Here is a 24,661-nt window from a genome sequence, read left to right as displayed (position 1 = left end):
TATTAAATAGCATTGTCCCAACTGATTCTAATCCTTTGGAATCAAATCCATATTGGTTTTCATATCTACCCCTTTCTTCCTTCCTCCAAAAGCTGACAACATCCCCCAGTACTCTCCCCACAAAAATGGACTTTAGAGAACAGAGCAATGCCATTCAAACAGGACAAGTCCCAGGCCCATCTCTCCATGGAGGAAGAGTAATGACAGATCAACTGGGTCAATTCACAAAGCAGAGTCTACTCTGCATTTCTCCTCACAAAGCTCTGCTACAAGAGAAGCTAACTGGGCTCTGTTAAATAAAGAGCATTGGAATGACACAGTCTTACACTCACAGTGGGACTATAATAAGAGTTGGCTCCAATTGCCACTGCCTAAGAAGTATGGCTGATCCTCTTACTAGTGGGTCACAGAAGAGCATGCTGGGACACCCCCATGCCAGGGTAGAGTAATTCTCACACTGCTGACTCATAACTTATAATGTAAGAAGCCTAAGAGGACTTAAAGAAAAAGAACTCTCGTCCTTGGGAAACACCTACCTTGCTAACCTTGCCTTTTCAGATGGTCTCTGTCATCTCCTACTGTTACCTACGTGACTCAATGATAAACCAGGACAGGACCAGCGTAAGCCTATAACAGTGACTGCTGGCTAAGTTCCTTTTTTATACCATACCCCCACAATCTACAGAAGCACTGGAACACATACTCTAAAGTCAGTGGGAAAGTGAGTACCATTTAAAATGAGAACAAGAGAGACAGAAATGCAATCCTACACTTCAAGTACTTGTATTTTAATAAATCATCTGTGTGTGGCTTTATAAAATATTAATTCTCATATGTGTTTGTGTTACATACAACCTTTCTAGTTTGTAAGTATTCTCTCATATTAATGGCACATAGTAGGCTAACTGTAGAAAGTTTCAAAAATCTTGAGAACAGAAAAAGAAGATGCAGTTGAATTTCTGGTTCAAATACATTGTTATTGATTAATTCTTCACGTGCTTAATAAGCATTATCGGGGCCTCCCTGGTGGCACAGTGGTTAAGAATCCGCTTGCCAATGCAGGGGACATGGGTTTGAGCCCTGGTCCAGGAAGATCCCACATGCCACGGAGCAACTAAGCCCGTGCGCCACAACTACTGAGCCTGCACTCTAGAGCCCGCATGCCACATCTACTGAAGCCCGCACACCTAGAGCCCGTGCTCCGCAACAAGAGAGGCCACCGCAATGAGAAGCCCATGCACCAAAACGAAGAGCAGCCCCCACTAGCCGCAACTAGAGAGAAGCCTGTGTGCAGCAACAAAGACCCAACGCAGCCAAAAATAAATATAAATAAATTTATTTTTTAAAAAATGAGCATTCTCTGTGTACTAAATCAGTATTGTGCTAAGAACTGGGGTCCCAAAAAATGAATAAGATAAACAAGAACCCTTCCTTCATGGAGTTTTCTGTTCAAAGAGAATTTATTTATTTATTTATTAATGAAATCTGGATTCAATATTTATTCAAAATCTGGGTTCAGTATTTCCTATAACATAATAGAGCCAGGTACCTTACTAATTATTTTCACATAATACCTTACTTAATCTTAATAATCCTGTGAAGTTCATGAAATTACTTCCACTTCACAGATGAGGAAACTGAGACTCCAGGAAGTTAAGAGACTCACTGGAAATCACAAACTATGAAGAGTGGCCACGTTAAAACAGCTATTCTAACTCCAAGTGACGACTCTGTTACTAATATATCAATCTGCTTCTAAGAAAAGGCCAAACAGGAAAAGGAACCGCTGGCTGCCCAGATTATGAAATTAACTTTAACAAGAAACGAAGTTCCAAAAATCTTTTTAAAAACATTCTGGTGCAAATATATACAAATAACAGGACCAAGACTGCAATGAAGACATTTCTGAGTTGATTCCCTCCAAGACTCCATCCAATACAGCCCTCCATTCTGTGTACATTCATGCTTCACAGATGAAATACACTGTAATAAAAGTTAATTATAAAGTAAGTATCTGTAGAACCATCATACTTTCTCACCAGTTTCCATTATAAAAAAATGAAACTACGAACCCACAGAAGAGCTTAATGGTAGAGATAGAGTTTAAGGCTTCAGAGATTTGATTTGGTAAACAGTCTCGTGCAACTTATGATCTTGTAGATCAACAAGGTCAACAGAAAACCATGTGAACTATTACTCTTAAAATGTTACTTTAAATCTCATCAAGGAGAAATATACTATTTCCCCCTATTTTTGAGACCCCCATACACACAACCCATAGTCACATACCTTTGTCCCAGGCCCCTGCATTATCCAAAAAGGAGCAAATAAACATTAAGGGAGAAAAGAACAAATGTACCAAACAATCCAGGTACTATAACAAATAGAGAAGAAACAGTGGACTTCAGAGACCAATAACAGCAGTTGAACCTTGACAAATTCACTAATATATCCATCAAAGCAAGTGAAGCAACACGCTCCTGCAATAAACTGTGTCCCAAGTAGACAACAGAACCCATAATTTACAAATGTCCTTGGAAACCTGAAATGTTTGATTCCAAATTTTAAAAAGAGAGAATACTTTAGTTGGGCTATTCCACTTCTTGGGTAGGATAAATATTCCACATAATCTAGTCAACAACATAAATGGACTCCAGAAATTAACCTGGCACTGACATCTTAAGCTTTCCTTTAGTGACAGATTTTCTCGAGTCATATTTCTGGGAGAGTGTAATAGACAATGCTTATGTCCAACACATGTACATAAAGCCTAATTTACCACTAATTTTCTAATTTTTCAGCTTACGTTTTCAACTATTAGTAGTGTTGTCACATTGAGAGTTAATACACACACTTAATTAATACCCTCCCTCTCTTCTCTAAAAACTTCCCCCCTTGAATGTATTCATCCAAGTACTTATTTCTTCCTAGACTAGACAGTGGAAAATCAACAATAAACAACAAACTCCTTGCTTTCATGGACCTAGAGCCCAGTGAGAAAAGCAAAGATTATTTATACAAATAATTTTCCAGTTATATAACAACTGAGGTAAGAGTATGTAAAAGAGAACTACAGGATGCAAGGAAGCCCATAATGGAGGATCTAGAACCTAATTAGGGTTGGGTCACCTAGAGAGAGTGATATATTTTGGTTGAAATCTGAAGAAGTGTGAAGGGGGGAGGGACAACAGGATGGGAAAAGATAATAAAGGCGTGTTAAAAGAAAGACATTGAAGGAGTTCAGGAAAACAGGGGAATAAAAGAAGGGTAGTCAGTCACAAAGATAATATATTGCATGATCCTGTTTATATGAGCTGTCCAGAAAAAGCAAATCTACAGAGACAGAAGGTAAATTAGTGGTTGCCTAGGGTTGGGGAGGGGCGTGGGGGAGAAGATAGGGAGTGATTGCTAATGGGTTAGAGATTTCTTTGGGAGATGAGGGAAATGTTCTAATATTAGATTGTGGTGATGATTGCACAACCCTGTAAACACACTAAAGATAAATGAATTGTACAATTTAAATGAGTGAACTTTACAGTATGAAAATACATACTCTCTAAAAGTGGGGGCACTCAAAGCCCAAGGCAGCGTGGTTAGAGCAAAGTGAGCAAAAAAGAATGGAGGCAGGGGAATGGAGAAGAGGCCAGGAGCTGTATTACTATGCAGGTCTGTAAACCATTTCAGTATCACTAGATTGAATTAAATGACTTCTTGTCTGATACCTCAGTATATATTCACCGCAACTCAGAAATGGTTATTTGAAGAATAGATCCACTATCTCCCCAACTTTGGCTTTACAGCAAAAACAGGTAGTTTAACTACTTTAGCTATCAGATACTTTAAATGAAACTGATGTCATTGAGAAATGAATGGTTTCTAATTAAGCAGACTATTTATAAAATTAGACATTTTGGCAGGCTACCTCTAGAAAAACAATGACCATCAGTGAAAATAATACACTACAGCATGGTTCCTAACACTGCTCATACTTCTAAAAGCAATTCTGAAGGAAAATGGTGAAAAGACAACGTACTGAGAACTCTCTCTGATACTCCTCAATATGGTAAAAAGTAGAACATGAAAATGCCATAGGCAGCTACGGCGTTGGGAGTGGCAAGGTAGGGGAGGGAGGGTCCAGGAAAAGTCCGCAGCTAATGTCTTTTACCCCAGAAAACCCCTTACACACCACCTGTGAACCTCAGCAAAGGCTGAAAGGCCAATGTCTTCAAGGTTATTATACTAAATTGAGGGAAAAAACAGAAGCCCACAAAGGTGGAATGTACCCATGGCTTAGTGGTGGAAAAAATGCTCAGAAAGGATTACACTGGCTAATAGACTTCTTTACCTACTATACCCCTCAGGCTACAGAAGAGTGGTTGAAAAACAATGGCCACATTAGTGGAAGACAAAGATACCCAAACTAAGGTGAAAAAGAAAGAATTCACTGATAGACATGGTATCAAAACAAAAGATCTGGAAAGAGCTGCCCAATTTAACCATAAGAAAGTTGAAAAAAACTGACACAAACACACTACAGGAAAAACATGCAAAAGCCAAATCAAACACTTATCTGAAAGAACAGGAAAAAAATTCCTTCCAATAGTGAGAACTTAAAAAGAACGTAATTAAAACAAGAGTCCAAAGATAAGGTCATAAAACAACAGAAAGATTAAAAAGAAAAATTATTTTGGTCCTTGTATTAGTTTCCTGTGGCTGCAGTAACAAATTACCAAAAACTGGGTTGCTTAAGAGAACAGAAATTATTCTCTCACAGTCCTGGAGACCAGAAGTCTGAAATCAAGCTGTCAGCATGGCTGCGCTCCGTCCGTAGGCTGTAGGAGAGAACCCATTCCTTGCATCTTCCAGCTTCTGGTAGCTGTCCACGTTACTTGCATTGTAGCCTTGTGGACACATGATTCCAAATCTCTGCCTCCATGGTCACATAGCCTCCTCCTCTGTGTGTCTGCTCTCTTCTGTGTATCTCATAACGACATCTGTCAGTTGGACTTAGATCCTACCAGGATAATCTAGGATGATCTCATTTCAAGATCCTTAATTTAACCTGCAATCTGCAAAAACCCTTTTTCCAAATAAGGTAACATTCACAGGTTGCTAAAGTTTGACATGGATATCTCTTAGGGACTCATTTTTCAGCCTACCACAGTTCTCAATTTGTTCCTTAGCTTAGCAAAACAACCATAGATCTAATAAACTAGAAACAGCAAAGAACAGAAGAGACTTGGTGAAAAATTAATGCAAGGGGGAAAGGAAATCATAGTAATGCAGAGGGAATCAATGAAGAGATTAAAGTAATTCTTGAGAAGATAAAAAATGTGGAGAACAAAAATGATAATTATTGCTCCAAGAATGGATTCCAACACATGAGTAGAAAAAGTATTCACAGATACAAATTTCCTTGAAATTGAGCAAACTACATCTGCAGGACAAAAAGTTATGGTGTATACCAGAAAGAACTGACTCAGAATGGTTGAAGTATCCTGGTTAAACTAAAGGATAAAAAAAGATTCTATCAGGCATCCAAACAGAAAAAAAATTAGTCACCTACAAGAGGAGGGGGGCAGGGGATGTTTGAGGAAAAGCCAACAGACTAGCTATGAAAAAACAAGTCAGCTTTTTTGTACCACTGCTTGGTTTATGACTTTGGCAAAGTCAAGGAAGCTCCTTTCTAAACCTCACTTTCCCTATCTGTAAACTGAAAGGAGTGAATAAATATGAGCTTTTAGATCCTTTTCAGGTCTTAGAGTATATGATTTCATGGCAGCCAGATGAAGAGGATAAATTTCAAACACTAGGTTTTAGAACCTAATTCTCACCTTCCAATTTTTATTCAGTTACAGGCTGGGAAATAAAGAAGTTACTATTTCAGTCACTCCTCCTACCCCCAAATATAGCTATCATTTATACCCAGCAAATTAGCAAATATTAAAAAATAAAAAGTAAACACTTGAGGTTTAACAAGGAGACAATAAAACTAGGCATCCTCAAACACAATTAGCTCTTACTGAGTTCTAGAGGTTTTATCAATTTACACTTTCACTCCCAGTGTTGGAGAATTAGTATCTTAAAACTATTAAAAAGTCTTAAAATTGTTCCCAAATATCAAGCAAGAATGTTAGAAAAAAAGTTCACTTAATGAAGAAGGAGTATTCGTTAGGGGCAATGAGAAGGTATCTGCTGGAGTAAGGGCAGTGAAAGATAAGGTGTGAGAGAGAACTGAAGGTTTATATATAATATAATCTCCAGTAGTAGTCTCAACATTTGAGCCAAAGAGACCCTGTAGAATTTGTTATTGCAAGGGGGTCTCCAAATCCATAAACAAACCAACCATTGTTGGAATTGCACAATAAATAATGTCATACACACAAATATATACACATATGTATATAGATTATTAAATATGAAATCCTGTATTAAGTATATTTTTCCTTAAAAGCATCAACAATGACAAACAACAACAAAACCCTACCCTTTGCCTCAGTATTTCCCTTTCTAGGAATATGGTGGGGAAAAAAGTAATCAGAAGGACTTCCCTGGTGGCGCAGTGGTTAAAAATCCACCTGCCAACGCAGGGGACACGGGTTCAATCCCTGATCCGGGAAGATCCCACGTGCCGTGCAACTACGCCTGTGCGCCACAACTACTGAGCCCGCGCGCCTAGAGCCCGTGCTCCGCAATGAGAAGCCACTGCAGTGAGAAGCCCGCGTACCACATGGAAGTGTAGCCCCAGCTCGCCGCAACTAGAGAAAGCCTGTGCAAAGCAACGAAAACCCAATGCAGCCAAAAATAAATAAATAAAGAAAGAACATAAACATTAAAAAAAAAGTAATCATAAACTGAGAGAATGACTGCTTTATGTACATTCATATTCATTGAAGCAATATATGTATCAATAAATTGGAACCAATCTAGATACTCCAAAATAAGAGAATAACTAGGTAAATATGATAATGCTCCAGTGAACAGAATATTAAACAACCATTAAAATTAACTTTCAAAGAATATTTAAGTTTACAAGGAAATATTCATGATTACATGAAAAAGCAGGTTACAAACTGCTATATACTGTGTGATCCCAATGTTGAAAAAAATATTACAAACACATCAGAAAGTAAACAGGAGCTTTACTCTGGATAGTGAGAATAAAGACAAATTTTCTTTTTTGTACCTCTTTTTAATTTCCAAATTCTCTATAATTGAGCATGTAAATTTTTTAAAGATGAATTTGCTTAAAGTTCTAAAAAGATACTCTTTTCACAGAAGTATTACTGTTATAATCTAACGTTTCATCACTGGGTTCTAAAATATCCAAGTAAGCTTAAGGAACTGTCTAAACTAAAAAAAGAGCAAATGCCTACTTTCTGAATGTCTCATCCTTAGTTTTAAAATAGAGTATAATCAGTATTATGAAGAGATGGATTGAGTGCCTCATAGCCAATGTTTATTTTTCAGTTAAGCATTGATTCTTATATTCAATACAGAAAAGAGTGACAAGAAAATAAGCTGGATAAATCATGACTCATTATGATGTACATTTAAAAGATATCCTAAAGGGCTATCCGTATTCAGATTCAACTTTTATGAACCACTCTGTGACTGTTCATTTAAATCATAAAACAATCAATGAGGTATTATTACTATTTAATAAATAAAAGAATTGAACAGGCCAGCCCAGAGCCTCACCATACCACAACTAGAACCTACTAAAGCCAATTTACATCACCAAAAACCTGTTCCTCCCCCAACAAACTATTTGAAATTGTCCAAATTATACCACTAAGGCCATAGATCCCTCCAGCCTACAAGAAACTTTAAGGACTAAATCTATCACACGGCATATCCTTGTTTACCTAAGTCTTCACCAGAAATACAAGCCCCTCTTATTTGCTATTAACTCTCATCCCCCATCTACTCTATATATCCTTCTCATCTGAGTCAACTCCTCGACTTCCCCTTCTACAATGTCCTCTGAATTCTTACTCTGATCAGCAAACTCCCATCTGCTGGCCTTAAGGAAAACATAATTTCCCCCAAGGATACTACTTTCAGAAATCCCACAGAGGCTGATTCAATTCCTCGACACATCTCAAATAATGTCCTTCCTGCTCCTTATTTTCATTTCAGAACCTCTGGTCATCCAAAACAACCCCCACCACCCCGCAAAAAGAAAAAAACCTTGCTTATAATTGAGGGATTCCTGTCTATTCTGTTTCCTCCTCTACAAACCTCTAAATGCTGGAGGTCTTCTGGTCTGGGTCCTAGACCTCCTTTCTCTTCTGCCACTATACTTTCCCCAAATTTATCTTACACATTCCCAGAACTTTAATTACATGGTATTCAAATTATTAACATTTGAGAGCTGTTGGTTCTCAAATTTATTTCTGTAGCCCAGACCTCTCTTTCAACCTTTAGAGACCCTTATATTCAACCTCCCATTTCAGTGTTACACTTGTCTAAATCATGTCCCTGATTAAAATACTTGAAAGGGTTCAACATGTTATACAAGACTCTACAAAATCTGGTTGGATTCTCACCTCATGCCATTCTTCCCCTTGCTCACCATCCTCAGGTCACACTAGGCTTCTTTCAATTTATTAGATACACAACGCTCTTTGCCTCCACAGGACTCTTTTACATATTTCCCTGTGCCTGGAATGGTATTTTTCTAGGCCACTAGCAGACTCCTTTTACCTTTTAGGTCTCAGCTTAAATATCACTTTCTCAGAGAAACCTACTCTATGACCATCCTAACAAAGTAATTTTCCTGTTATTATCCTCTCACTGTAACCAGCTCTTTTCCTTCAAAGTATTTATCACAATCTGTAAATATAAGTAAATACACAAATAATGTCCTGACCACATTAAATATTCAAACTATATCTTTCAAATGAATCGAAAATCAGTGAATGAATGGACTTACCACAACCATATAGCTAACACACAAGAAAGCAAGATCTGCCCAACCTAAATCCAGTGTTCAACATACAACAATAATGTCACTACAACTCCTCATCTCAAACTTAACGTAACTAACTTTAATATTTAACTAGATTTAATAATACTTACTGTAATAAAGTATGGTAAAGTTTTGAGATCTTAGAATGTAAAAATTACAAGGATCAGAGTGCTCAGAAATGTAATGGGAAGTCTGAATTATTGAAAAAGTAATAAAATAATTTTACTTTAACACTTCTCAAAATATTTCTGAAACACTTTCTTATCTGAATAAGCAAAAGACAATAAATTTAGCAGGCAGAGCTCCAAATTTTCACTCATAGAACAATTGTTTGGAATGAAACATTAAAATTTACAGAAAAAGCAATAATTTATGTTCTTAATCCAGTCCATAAAAACCTATTTAACACTGGTTAAATAGGCCTTAGTACTAATAGTACAAACCTGAGTTCTGGGTCCAGGAAGCAGGACCGTGTAGTGAAAGAAGGCTGAGGGTAAAAGAAGAAGGTAAGAGTTCATTTGAGTCCCTGGGTAGCCTGCTTGTTTTTTGACTCTGCCATGTCCTAAGCTTCTTTTTCCCATGCCCTGATGCATGCATTCAACAAGGGACAGAGGAGGAAGTGGGAAGAAAGAAAGAGAAGAGCAGTATTTATTAAATACTTGGCAACAAGTACAGTGTTGGGCATATCCTATTTCACTTACTCCCACCAACCCCACAAGGCAGTTATCATCATCCATTGTTTCACAGGGAATAATTAACTTTAAGCCTATGCTCTTTCCACTACTTCTTAACCAATTCTAATTAAATAATTGTATAATTAACTGTTTAATGTACTGTCCACAAGGAGATAAGACAGGTCTGCATTTTATACCAGTTTTCATAAAAGAGCTCAAAATCTCTTGGATGAATAAATGACTGAATCAATAAATGAATGAGTGAGCAAAATAAACTGAAGCTCCATCTCCTCTGTGACCTGTCCTAACCATTCCAAATTATGATTATTCCTCCTCTGGAGTCACACTGACTGTCTCTATCTGTGCTGTCTAACACAACAGTCACCAACTACATGAGGCTATCGAACACTTGAAAGTGGTTAGTCTGAATTGAGACGTGCTGTTATTACATAACACATTTTGAAGACTCAGTATAAAAAACAGAATGTAAAATATCTCAATAACTTTTATATGTATTACATGTTAAAATGTAGTAAGTTTTGAAATTGGTAAGTGTAAGTCCTCCAACTTTGTTCTTTTTCTTTTCAAGATATTTTTGGCTATTCAGAGGCTGCTATGGATTGAAGTGAGTCCCCCCGCAAAAGACATATGCAAGTTCTAACCCTCAGTACCTCAGAATGTGACCTTATTTAGAAATAGGGTTTTTACAGAAGTAATCACATTAAAATGAGGTTATTCTGGTGGCCCCTAATCCAATGACTGGTGTCCTTATAAAAAAGGGTATTCTGGAAACACAGACAAACACATAAAGGGCAGACAATGTGAAGACACACATGGAGAAGACACCCAGGTGAATGGAGTGATGAATCTACAAGCCAAGGAATGCAGAGGACTGTCAGCAAACACCAGAAACATGAAGAGGCAAGGGAGGATTCTTCCTCAGAGCTATCAGAGAGCATGGCCCAGCCAACATCTTGATTTTGGACTTCTAGCTTCTGGAACGGCGAGACAATAAATTTCTGTTGTTTTAAGCCACCTTGCTTTTGGTACTTTGTTATGGAAGCCCTAGAAAACTAATACAAGATCCCTTGTATTTCCGCATGAATTTCAGGAGCAGCTCATCAATTTCTGCAAAAAAGCAGTTTTGATAGAGATTGCATTGAATCTGTAAATCAATGAGGAGTACTGCTATCTAAACAATATTAAGTCTTCCAATCCATGAACCTGGAATGTCTTTCCATTTATTTAGGTCTTCTTTAATTTCTTTCAACAATGTTTTGTAATTTCCAGTGTAAGTTTTGTATTTCCTTTGTTATATTTATTAAATAATTTATTAGATTTGTTAAATTTATAAGTATTCTATTTCTTTTGATGTTATTGTAAATGGAATTGTTTTCTTAATTTCATTTTCAGTTTGCTCATTTCTACTGCATAGAAATAAAACTTTTTTTAAAAAATTTATTTATTTTTTATATAGCAGGTTCTTATTAGTTATCCATTTTATACATATTAGTGTATATATGTCAATCCCAATCTCCTGAAATACAACTGACTTTTATACAGTGATTCTGTCATGCTAATAAACCCACTGATTCGCTGTAATAGCGGATTAATAGTGGATTTCTTGGACTTTCTATACACATCTGATCTATACACAAACAGAGACAGTTTTACTTCCTCCTCACCAATTTGGATGCCTTTGATTTCTTGTTCTTGCCAAACTGCCCTAGCTAGGACTTCCAATACAATGTTGAATAGAAGTGGCAGGAGTGGACATTCTTATCTTGCTCCTGATCTTAGCTTATCCATAGCAATTAAGAAACACATACTTCTCTATCCAGAAGTTCTGTAACATTGAAGAACTGAAGACACATTACCTTAAAAAACTCATACTCTTTTTGGAAAGATTAACTCAAAATCTAAAACAAATTATTCTAAATACATAAGCAAGCAGATAGCGTGTAATTCATCACATACAAAGAAGTGAAATATGTTTTCATAGACACTACAGCTCTTCTTTCACCATCACCTTTTACATATAACTGTTAGTCTTGAGCTATTCGATATTTATTGAGTTTAGAAAACAATGAGCTTGCAGAATGAAGTAAGCACTCAGTTTTTTATACTTTACGCACTTTAAATGATGATTATACTAGGTCAGTCATTAAACTCCCTTATGTAAATCTGCTTCTGCCAGGAAGTCATCAATAACAACAGAAACAGTCCAAGTATAATGTTTATTCTTGTTTAGATTAACACCATTATTATTTCTCTAGAACACGCTGTAGGGAATAAAGTAACAGAGATTAGAAAATTAAAAGTATATAAAGCATTTGGGGGTTCCTTTTTTTTTTTTTTAAACAGATCTTTATTGGAGTATAATTGCTTCATAATACTGTGTTAGTTTCTGTTGCACAACAAAGAGAATCAGCCATATGATAGGCAACATACTGTACCACTTTATATTACATATTTTTCACTTAGCATAAGAATAGTTTTTACACACGAGGAGACTGAGGCACAGTTAGGTAACTCGTCCAAGGTCACAGCTAGTAAATGGCAAATTCAGAATCTGAATAAAAGAACTGACTTGTCCTAGAGCCCAAGCTCTTACTCAATATGCTACTACCTCCTAAACTACTCTTAAACTCTATAGATCAGGGCTCCCCTGGTGGCGCAGTGGTTAAGAATCCGCCTGCCAATGCAGGGGACACAGGTTCGAGCCGTGGTCCGGGAAGATCCCACATGCCATGGAGCAACTAAGCCCAAGTGCCACAACTACAGAGCCTGCGCTCTAGAGCCTGTGAGCCACAACTACTGAGCCCGCATGCCCCAACTACTGAAGCCCATGCACCTAGAGCCTGTGCTCCGCAACAAGAGAAGCCACCACAATGAGAAGCCTGCGTACCGCAACGAACAGTAGCCCCCACTCGCCACAACTAGAGGAAGCCCGTGCACAGCAATGAAGACCCAACACAGCCCCCCCCCAAAAAAAAAAATTTAAACTCTATAAATCAAAACGATGATAATCTCAAGTTCCTTATTTTATTTTAATAATCATAACTAACACTTGAGCACACCTCCACTGAAAGAGGACATCAAAAAAGCATGACAGGTTTTCAAAAAAATTGTGGTAGATCAACTAGACATCTACTTGTAAAAAAGAAAAAATTTGAATATAAACTGAGCTTACACCTTTTACAAATATTAACTTAAAATGGATCACAGATCTAAAGTCAAATGCAAAACTATAAAACTTCTAAAAGATAACACAGGAGAAAATCTAGCTGGCCAGGGGTTTGGTGATGACTTTTTAGATACAACACCAAAATCAAATTCCATGAAAGAAAAATTGATTAGTTGGACTTCTGCTTAGCAAAAGACACTGTTAAGAGAATGAAAAGCCACAAACTGGGAGAAAATATTTGCAAAACACATATCTAATAAAGGACTTGTATCCAAAATATATGAAGAGTTCTTAAAACTCAACAATAAGAAAACAAACAACCCAATTAAAAACAGGCAAAAGACTTGAACAGACGTCTCACCAAAGAAGATATACAGATGGCAAATAAAGTATGAAAAGATGCTCAACACTGTATGTCATTAGGGAATTGCAAGATTAAAATAAGATACTACTGCAAACCTATTAGGAAGGCTAAAATCCAAAACACTGACAACACCAAAGGCTGGTGAGGATGTAGAGCAACAGTAACTTCCACTAATTGCAATGCTAACTGCAATAACTAATTGGGAATGCCAAAGAGTACAGCTATTTTGAAAGATAATTTGGCAGTTTCCTACAGAACATATTTGTATCATACAATCCAGCAACCGCACTCAAGGATATTTACCCAAATGAGCTGAAAACACGTCCGCTCAAAAACCTGCACACAAACGTTTATAGCAGCTTTATTCATATTTGCCAAAATGTGGAAGCTACCAAGATGTCCTTCAATAGGTGAATGGATAAACAAACCTTGGTATATTCACACAATGGAACAGTATTCAGCAATAAAGAGAAATGAACAATGAATGCCACAAAAAGACATGGAGGAACCTTAAGTGCATATTGCTAAGTCACAGAAGGAAGTCTACAAAGACTACAGTACTATATGATTCCAACTACATGACATTCTGGAAAAGACAAAACTATAGTAAAAAGATTCCTGGTTGCCAGAAATAGGGAGTAGGTCTTAACAGGAGGAGCTCAAACTAAGGCAGCAAAACTATTCTGTATTTGTCAGAATATGCATTTGTCAAAAACCATAAAACTATCCAACAAAAAGAGTGGGCTCTAATGGCAACTATGAATAATAAACTACGGACTTTAGTTAATAATAATGTATCAATATTGGTTCATCAATTTTAACAATGCAAGATGTTAATAACAGGGGAAGCTGTTGAGTGTGTGGAGAGGGAGTATATGAGAATTCTCTATACTTCCTGTTTAATTTTTCTGTAAACCAGAAACTGCTCTAAGAAATAAAATCTATTAATTAAAAAAAAAAAAAAAAAGGCATTACACCACAATGGTTCTAAGCCACTAGAGTGTGTACTGCTTGGAAAATTTACTCATTACCAAAAATTTGAGGGGACAGAGTGGTTTGAGTTTTTATTTTGCTTTGTCACTTTATTACACATGCCTGGTTCCCATCCCAAATCTAATAAAAAAATAAAAGCCTTTGGGAGTAGGACCCTAACATGTTTAAGTTTATAAAATTCCCCAAGTGATTCTACTGTCAATATGATGCAAAAGAGCCAGGAACTTTTGAGTTAAACAGACTGGTTGACTGCTGATTTGTACTGAACTAGCACGTAACATAACTTCTTTGCACCCCAATTTCCTCAAATGTAAAATGAGAGGATTAAACTTGACAAACAAGAACATGAACCAGAATACTAGGGTCACTTCTGGCTCAAAATTTCCGTCTCCTCTACATGAATATAAGTTTGAACTGGAATGATTTCTAAACCACATACTCCTTTACTTATTTTAATCAAGACAGACAATTTTTATTGTTTTAACTTAAGTGATACAAAAGACCTATAAACTACACCTAAACTGTCTTACCTGATCAAATAAACCAATGCTTTTTCTATCACAGTTCTCTTCCCACAAGAACAAGAGCATTTAGTCTTTTGCAACTGTTTGGGGTATTCAAAAAGATCATTTAGGGTGTAAGTTAAGAATTTGAGATAACTAAGAAATCAGATACTCTCAAGAAAACAATCTAATAGATAGACTGCTATTATCTCTCACTGGTAGCAAATTTCCCATATTTCCTAACATTCACAAGAGCAAAGACCAGCACACACTAAACTCAATGCCAGTACAGTTCAATTTCCTTGTTTAAAAATTGGTCTAAGTATCATGCTGAATGTCAAAAGTCTCACCCTAGAAAACGAAAATCTACCATCTACCTCAGCACCTAGTACATTAAGCAGCACTTGTGTACCATATAATATGTATATAGGGAACAATTAAGTATTTTTAGTTAGCAAATAATTGTTAACCATTTACTATATACCAGACACTATGCTGAGCAATGGAAAAGAACAGTGAGCAAAACCAAGTCTCTGTCCTCATGAAGTTTACACTTTAAGTAGAAAAGACAAACTAATATATGCCAAGCTGTAATAATTGCAATTTTTGAAAATAAAGCAAGATAAGGGATGGGGCATTTACTGACTGGGAGGGGCCACAAGAGAGCCTTCTGGAATGATGATGAAAATGTTGAACACTTTGCTTGATCTCTGTGGTAGTATATTCACTGAGTTGTACACTTAGGCTTTGAGTAATCTGCGATATATAAGTTGTATATCCAGGTGTTTTTTTAAGCTGGCTAAAAGCAACACCTAGAAGCTCCAATGATGATTTCCTCTTGATTACCACAGTTATTAATATATTTCCAGGTTTAGGGACTATATATACTCACAGCTAAATAAAATTATACCTTCTACAGCTACATACATGAATTTGTTTCATTATATATATATTTAACTTTCAGCTGTAATACACTTGCCTCTATTGCCCCACAGTTCTTTGCTTAAAGCCAACCATTTAGTAAGCACTTACTGTATACATACAAGTTAAGCCAAAAGAAAAGCAAACTCTTGCCTCAACTTGCAGTAAAAGATAAAAGGAATTCTATCACTAATCACGAAAAATATAAAATGGGATATACATGTCTTTTTTAAGAAAACTATCTTTAACCATTTAGTACTTCCTCCTTTCCCCACTGACCCCAAATTCCAGAGTTTTGTTTTAAAGAGGAAGGCAATGAACACAAGAACTGTGCACTCAGATCATTCCATGATCCATGAAGGAAAAGTCCATCGTACTGACCAAGAGCACCTAGTCTAGGGCCAGACAGCTGGGGTTAAATTCTGGCTCCACCATTTATTAGCTGTATTACCTTAGCCAAGTTTATTTATGTCACTTCCCTGTGCCTCAGGCCCCTCATCTGTAAAACAAGGATAACAGAATCTACCTCATAGGTTATAAATGAGTTAACTGATGTACTACTGTGCTTAGAACAGTCGCTGGCACATAAAAAGCACTAGACAGGTGTCGACAATGACAATGATGATGACTCCTCCTCCTCCTCCTTCTACTTCTACTGGTAGGAAATCTTATGAGGACCAGAACCTAGGTCCCACAAACAGGTATATTAATCTAGTAAAGAAAAAGTATAGATAGCTAACAGCTAATGGCAATAGTAACATATTCCATTTTTGTTCCCATTTACACCCAGACTAACTCAGTACTTTTAGAATGACTTTGTCCTGTATTAACGCATCAACTTAGCACATTCCATCTATCTTGTTCCTTATATCTGCACTATGCAGGTCATATGATGCCTAATTAATGGCACAAAATATTAAATTAAAATCAATTAAATTGCCCAGTACAGAAGAGAATAAAAAGTGCCTATATATGACAAGGGGGGAAAGTTAGTAATTAAAACAAATCAAGTCCCCTTTTAATGGGCTTAGCCAGATAGCCTCTCTTTGATAAATGTTCATTCTCCCCAAAAGGAATCTTTTGCTTCCTTTATCTAGATGACAATTCAAACCAAGAATTTAACCAATAACTGTACCTACTATGGATATAGCATTTCCCTAGATACAATCAGAGGAAGTAAAAGTTGTTTAAGACATAATTCCTGCCATGACAGACTAGTTAGGAAAAGTTTAACACAAAAGCAATCAATTCACTCAGTCAACAAACACTTCTTGAAGGAGTAATTCAATACCTGGCTCCAGGCCTGGCACAGGGTTGGTTTTAAAGTCTACTAGGGGAATACCAGTAAATGGATAAGATTGCGTGATGGGTATGTTAAGTAAAACAAAAGTTGTAGAAGGTATGAAGGAAGCAAGGAAGAGGGAATAATCTAGAATATCAGAAGATTTCTTAGGAAAATAACATCTGTGCTAGATTTTGAGAGACATATAAATTTACCAGAAAGAGAAAAGAGAACATTTCAGGCACATACCAGAGAGACTAAGATGCCTTCTGAATGAGAAAATAAGCCAAGAGAGGTAAGCAAGGGCTTTATGCATGATAAGAGTCTTAAACTTTATTCAATAGGGAATGAATAGTAAATAAAAGATTCATGCAATGGGATATATGGTCAGACTTCTGAATATTCACCTGGAGTGGTAGACACGGTAAAGACAGAAAATCCAAGGGAAGGCAAATCTTTTCTGTAAAGGGTCTGACAGTAAATATTTTAGGCTTTGCAGGCCATGTGGTCTCTGTTACAACTATACAACTCTGCCGCTGTAGCATAAAACCAGCCATACACGATGAACACCTAAAACTAATGAGCAAAGCTGTATTCCCATAAAACTTGATCTACAAAAACTGCTGACGGCTGGCCATAACTGGTCTTTGGGCTACAGTTTGTGAACCCCTTTCTAGGCAAAAAGTGATAAGGTCCTAAACTAAAGTGAGGTCTATAGAAATGAAAAGGAAGAGATTCCAGAGATATTTAAGGGGTGGAGTGGACTTGAAGAATGACTAGAGGTAGAGAATTAGGTACTCATATAAAGAGGAAACAACTCTGACTCCCGGGAACAAACCCAGGGATCTCCATGGATAATGGTGCCATTTACCAAGAGAGAGACTAGAAGGAAGAGTAATACTAAGGTTTCATTTCATTTAAGGAAGGAGAGAGGGTAAGGAGAGAAAAGGATTTCAATTTTAATATGTTCGGTTTAAAGTAGTTGTGAAACATCCAGGTGGTAATTCCAGCAGGTCTGGAATTCTGATGATATCTGGGTTAGAGATCTCAATTTGGCCACAGAAGTAGTTAAGATCACCCAGGGAGAAGGAAGGTAGAAAGAGTAAGAACAAAGGGCTGAAGTCAATATACAAACATTAGGGGGAGGGCCCTCTCCCTCCCTTCCTGCAAAGGAAGCACCCTGCAGGAAAGACTCAGAGGAAACAACCTGAGAAAAGGAAAAGCAGTTCCAGTGGAGTGCAGTGATAATGTTCACTGCAGCTAAATTAAACTACAGGATACAATCTCTGTGAGGAGGAAGAAATAAGTGGGCCAAATACTGAAGAGGTCTAATAGGATTCTGGATACTCTGGGCAGAAAGAGCAAAACCGGATGCATAGAGGATAAAAACAAATGACAGCCCAGAATAAGTAAATCCATAGGGACAGAAAGCATATTGGTGGTTGCCAGGGGTTTATAGGAAGACTTGAGTAGGTGATTGCTAATGGACACAGATTTTTCTTTCAAGGTGATAAAAATGTTTTGGAACTTGATAAAGGTGGTGGCCACATACTGTGAATGTAAACGCATGTATACTTTAAAGTGTTTGATTTTTTTGCTGTGTCAATCTTATCTCAATTAAAAAAAAAAATGACAGGGAGAAAGTCACTGGGCAAGCCAGAGAACAAAACTCTGGGAAATAAAACTGAATAGACTATGAGAAAGCAGATTATTAAAAAAGCCTTCAAAGAAAGGCAGGAAAATTAATCAGATTAAAATAGGCAACAGAGGACAATTTTAAACATCTCTTCCAGTTTTCTTAACTAAATAGGACATAACTCAACTGTTTAGTTAGGGAACCCAATTTGCATTATGTAGGAAAGCTGTAACTGTGAAGGAAATAAGATAAAAGCTGTTTGTAGGTATAGCACAGCTACTCAGTGGAGTAGGTACGTGCTTTATCACTAATAAAGGTTTAAAAGTATATGACTGGGTAATTGGAAAAAATCACTATACTAAATGTGGGAGGTTTTTTTTTTAATTGGAGTATCTATCGTCCATTAAATGTGGGAGACTGACTGTAAAAGTTCCCCCAATTTTTCAGGTCTCCCTATATTTACACGCTTCACAGTGTGACTTTGTAGTCTTTCCCCACCTCTTGAATTTGAATTGGACTGATGACATGCTATGGCCAATAGAAGGCAGGAAAAATGACAGTTTGCCAGTTTTAAGCCTAAGCCTCAAGAACTCCTGCATGCTTCCATATCTCTCTCTTGAAAATATGTTCTGCCACAGTGGAACAAGCCTAAGTCAGCCTGCAGGATATCTAAAGACATGTGGCCCAGTCACCCTGGTACCCCAGCTGACATGCACATGCACATGCACATGTGCCGTGAACATTAGCACTGCACATGCCAACCAGCAAATCATGAGTGAGACCACGCTAGACAAGTTAGTCTTAGACAATCTATTGACTAAATCCATGAGAAATATGAGCAAACCCATGTAAGATACGTAAGCCTGGTCCAGATCAGCAGAACTACCCAGCTGATCCAAAGACTCATGGGCAATAACAAATGGTTGTTTTAAACCATGTTTTCAGTGATTTGTTACATGTCAATAGCTAACACACACTAATGATACCAGTGATGACAGGTAAAGGCCATTAATCTGGTGCAAAAGCTAGCTTTATGTCATCAAATACTCACTTGTTCAGTGTGGTTTAGGTTCTATAGATATACAACCTATATCTTAAAGAGAAAAAGAAAACCTATTAAATTTGTACAATTACTCTGTGATTAGGAATCTGAAAACCAATCTACTAAGCCACCACCACCCTTTTTTCTAAAATTTTAGCAACTTAAAACCATTAATAACAAATACAATTTTTGATAACATGACATTTCTTTGGAAAAACAACTATCACATAATGGCCACTGACTGTACTTAGAGGGGAGGTATTTATATGGTTAACTAAAACTGGAGTTTTTAGGGTTTTTTCCTTTTGCTTAAGTAAGGGAATTCTCCAGGAGTTTCTATATTTTCCAGAAGAACTGTATCACGAGAGCCACTTTTTAATACAAGACAATTAAATCTTACTTTGACAAGTCAAAAATACTAAACCTTATTAATCCAATACCTCCCACAAATGGTACAATAGTTTTCTCAACTGGCAAGCACCTAACATATTTCAACAGAGGACAGAGATCTCATCCCCCTTTCAATGAAAAGCTAGCACTGCTTTAATAGTCAGGTCACTGACCTAACACTGCCAATGCCAACAAGCTCTACCTACTGCTGAGAGGGTGATTTTGTAGCAAGGCACGAACCAAGGCACTCGTGTTTCATTTGGTATGATTGCAGATATGGAGAGACTTGCATACAGGAAGTACTTTTTTTAAAAAGAAGCAATGAAACCTTTAATGTTTTCTTAAATCATTCTGAATTTAACATGGTCTTTTTACTAAGCCAGTTATCAATAAAAGTAAAACCTGTTTTTATGACATTTAAAACAAGTGAAAATTCCCGTGTGGGTTTAGCAGCTTTATAAATTTTCAACTCCATTAACACATCCAGAGACATTCTCAGAAGGAAACAATTTAGTTTACTATTTTTAAACATATTAAATGCTCCTCTCCTTTATAAAGGGGGTCTGTGGGTGTTACAGAAGTTCAATGGTGAGGCTTACGTACATTCACAAAAGCTACAAAACAGGATTTTCCATCCATTAGTGTTTTACTATACCAAAATAAGGTATAGATTCTCAACAGAACTCTAAATTGTTTGAAAGAATAGTACAACTTATTTGATAGAAGGAAGAAAAGAATGACTAAATTGACGGTTATCAAATACTAGATAATTTCATTCTCTGTCTTTTTTAAGAGCTCAAGTCTCTCAAAAAAAAGGTGAATATAGGCTTTCTCAGACCAAGGTACAAACTCTAACTTCCTGCCCTCCAAGTACTGCCCTGGGTTAAATTACAGGTTACCCAGTGGTTTTGATACTAAGCCTGCAATATTAATGAGCCTCACCAGGTTACATTAATTTCCTGTCCTAAAATAGGAGTCTACAGCAACCCCTATTCTCCCACACACACACACACACACACACACACACACACACACACACACACTCTCTCTCTCTCTCTCTCTCTCTCTCTCTCTCTCTCTCAACTAAAATACCCCATAACATAATTCTAGGTCATTTTTACCCCCCTCTCATTTTAAAATACTTTTTGTATTCGATTCAAAAATAAAGGGATTACAGAACCAATTTAGAGGTATACAGCATTTCAAATGCCTCTAAGAAAAACCTGCCCTCAACAGGTATAACAACCAACCAACCTATCTCAGGAAATAAATCTCCTTCTTTATATATGCTGCAAATTCTCACTGCCCTCCCAGACACATAAAACCTACACTATGCTCTATTTTAATCTAGTCCCTTTTCAAATATAGTAACACCTCTCTAATCAAGAAAACATCCAGGAACATCAAGCCTAGAAAATCAAAACCCTGGAGACAGTAACAGCTAACAACTGTTAATCTACCTGCTCTGTACCAAGCTGTGTTTTTAATGGGTTACATCATTTATCCTCCATAATGGTCCTGTGAGGTAAGTACTATTATCATCATTTTAAAAATAAAGAAAGTCAAGTTTTGAAAGATTTTCCAAGTTCAGAGTTAGTAAGTGTTGGAGTTGGCATTCTAAAGCAATCTAACTATGAGCTCTACATCCTTTAAGTGAAACAGCAGTAGAAAACCATAGATAGATACATAGATAGATAGATCACAGATTAAGCTTTATGGAAGCAGCCATCCCCAGATCTTCCTTACAATTTACTAATTAATATCAGTAATCTCATTCAGAGCACAATTCTAACAACTGATTAATAGACTTCCCAGTTCAGTTACTTAGGCAGTACATTTGTAGGAACAGATGGTATTACTGCTAGCATCAACCACATTAATGAGTGGTGGGGACACATACACTTGCAAGGAAAAGATGAAACTGACCATCAAAAAGCTACATGATTATATTAAATAGCCCATTTTAGAATGGGGCTCTTCAGCAGAACAACAGTAGAGTAACTCATGTTTGTGACAACTGAAATATCATAAAAAGGTATCAAAAACCATAGTCAGTATTATCTAAAATATACATTCTAGAAAAATTTTTAAGAAAAGAGCAAACAAAAAGTTTGAAATCATTTCTATAGAAAGTCCAAGATGACTGTATTTCCCCAACTCTTAGTTCAACTCTTAATTCAATCTCTTATTCTCCCCTTTCTTCTTCCTTAGAACATAAACACTCTCAAATCCCTATGTTTTTGTCCACTTCTAATTCACACTCCCCTAGCTTCATAGGCAAGCTTCTCAAAGAGTAGCCAATACTATCTTCCACTTCTTCACCTTTAACCTCTTTGCTATAACTTCCATACCCAGCCCCCCAGGTAAGCTGTTTTTGCTTTAGTCAACAATGCCTCCTTATTCTTAAATCTAATGAACCATTTTCAGGCTTATTTGTCTTTTTAAGCTGGATTTAACATTTCAAATCCCTTTCTCCGCTACCCTCATCCTTCTTTAAATTCTGGTCAGTTGCATTCTACACCACCACTCTTCCATTTTCCCCTCTTCTGACTACTTTTTGCTGGATTTATGTTCCTCTGCCTGTCTCTCAAATGTTGAAGGGTCCCTATCCTTCTCTTCTCCTGCTAAGAATTCGCAAAGGATGATCTTAATGTTCATTCAACCACTTATGCTACACTGCTAACTCTCTAGCCCACACTCTCTCCTAACAGCTTTCCAATGCCTCCTACACATCTCCACCTGAATATTTCCAGGCCCATCAAACTCAACATGGCCACAACTGAACTCATCTTGGAAAGCAAAAGAACAGAGCCTTGGAAAGTGTAGGTGTACAAGGAGTTTTATTTTGTTAGGAGCAGAATATATTCCCTATTTTGGTAAACTTCATTATCCACCCTGTCTTTCAAGCCAAATAGCTAGGAGTCATTCTTGACTCCTACCTTCTCTTAACCCAGACAGCCAAACAAATCATCAAATACTAAAGGAAGATTATACAACCTTAATTTTTTCAAGACCACTCCCTACTCTTCACTCCCTCATCATTTTTCAACAATAGCTTGCTTAGGCTCTCCCATAATTTCATAATTGCTTACAGCTATAATAATACTTATCACATAACATGTTTATTATTTCTTCATTAACCTGCAAAATTAGTGACAAGGGAAACGAAGTCTTGTTCTTTTTATCCAAAGTACCTAGGAACACACAAAAAGTAATAAACATAAGTCTGACGAGCAAGGGATCCCAAGAAGCTAAGCAGCACATCAAAAGATGTACAATTTATTAAGAATGGAGCAGGAATTTACGTACAGTTCAACTTGCTAGCATTTTTCAATACTGAAGTAACCTCCACCACAGGACAGCAATAGTAGCATGTCTGCAGTGCTCTGCATATTCACAGTGACAAAATATTCTTTTCTCATTTATGCTTCTATGCACATTTTAGATTTCCTACAGTGATTATACATCACTTTCATAATTGGTGAGCAAACTATTTTTCAGAGCAATATGCCACAATCATCAACAGAAATAAAAAATCTTTAAGTTTTAGGACAATATATGTGAAACTGAAAGTTGGGGTTGAGGGAATGCATCAGGAACTTAAGAGAATATACCAAAATAGAGATACAACATTAAGCAAAGATTGCTAAGACTAGGGCTTTCAATCAACAGTTAAGCTCAGGCAGTAACAACTGAGCAAGGTGGAAAGGTTTATAGCTTCATTCTAGGCAGTCAGTCAATGATTTACAAGAAAATGGGACTTTCAAAAGATGTTGGCTAATGAGTGGTGGGAGGGTAGTAATCAAATTCATTCCAGATTTAAATTCGGTCATAAAAATACAAGAAGAAAATATAATTGAATATTTATGTCAGCAGTTCTCAAAGTGTAGTCTAGATCTCTGGATCCTTTCAGGAGACCCATGAGGCCTAAACTATTTTCATAACAATAATATTTCACATAACATAACAATGCCTTTTTCACTCTCATTCTCTTTGCAAAGAGATTTACAAAAAATGTAAAATTTCTCAATATTTTTATTTGGGAAAATATAATTATTTTTATTAAAAATGTTGTTAGGGACTTCGCTGGTGGTGCAGTGGTTAAGAATCCTCCTGCCAATGCAGGGGACACGGGTTCGAACCCTGGTCCGGGAAGATCCCACATGCCACGGAGCAACTAAGCCCGTGTGCCACAACTACTGAAGCCCGCGCACCTAGAGCCTGTGCTCTGCAACAAGAGAAGCCACCGCAATGGGAAGCCCGTGCATCACAACGAAGAGTAGCCCCTGCTCGCCGCAACTAGAGAAAGCCCGTGTGCAGCAACGAAGACCCAACACAGCCAAAAATAAGTAAATTTATTTAAAAAAAAAAAAAAAAAAAAAACTTTATGGTTGTAGGCTGCCCTCTCCAAACCTTAGTTCTTTCCTTTGCAAATTTTAAATAAATAATTTGCCCCCAAACCATGAAAATCTCAAATCACAAAACTATTAGATGGCAGAGCCCAGATTTGACTCCAGGTCTCAGAAACTCTGGAATTCAAACTATCAATATATTACGTTAAATATCACCTGTATACCAAAAGGTTAACAGTGGATCAACAGGACTATGGCTCTCCCCATCCCAGCTACCTTTCTTCTTTTCTTCTTTTCTCTTCTCCCTAATCTTGTATTTCTTGCCATAATGAATATATTTTAT

The 24,661-nt window shown here is 36.9% G+C and overlaps 1 protein-coding gene across 6 annotated transcripts in view; it reads right to left on the bottom strand.

Annotated features, from left to right (window-relative positions):
• GSK3B (glycogen synthase kinase 3 beta) overlaps positions 1-24,661 on the bottom strand; it is a 206,145-nt gene that overhangs the window by 151,128 nt on the left and 30,356 nt on the right. For 4 of the 6 annotated variants that reach the window (XM_082460066.1, XM_082460065.1, XM_082460063.1 and 1 more), the window contains exon 2: positions 9,418-9,558. The exons of the other annotated variants lie outside the window; for them this stretch is intronic. In XM_082460066.1, the coding sequence (XP_082316192.1) occupies positions 9,418-9,558 (141 nt within the window). The remainder of the gene's footprint in view (positions 1-9,417; positions 9,559-24,661) is intronic. 6 annotated transcript variants of the gene reach the window in all.

The sequence above is a fragment of the Balaenoptera physalus genome, assembly GCF_965194825.1.
Source record: "Balaenoptera physalus genome assembly, chromosome: 4".
Taxonomy (NCBI): domain Eukaryota; kingdom Metazoa; phylum Chordata; class Mammalia; order Artiodactyla; family Balaenopteridae; genus Balaenoptera; species Balaenoptera physalus.
Note: the sequence above shows the minus strand (reverse complement) of the source record. Positions and strands in the feature narration are given on the sequence as shown.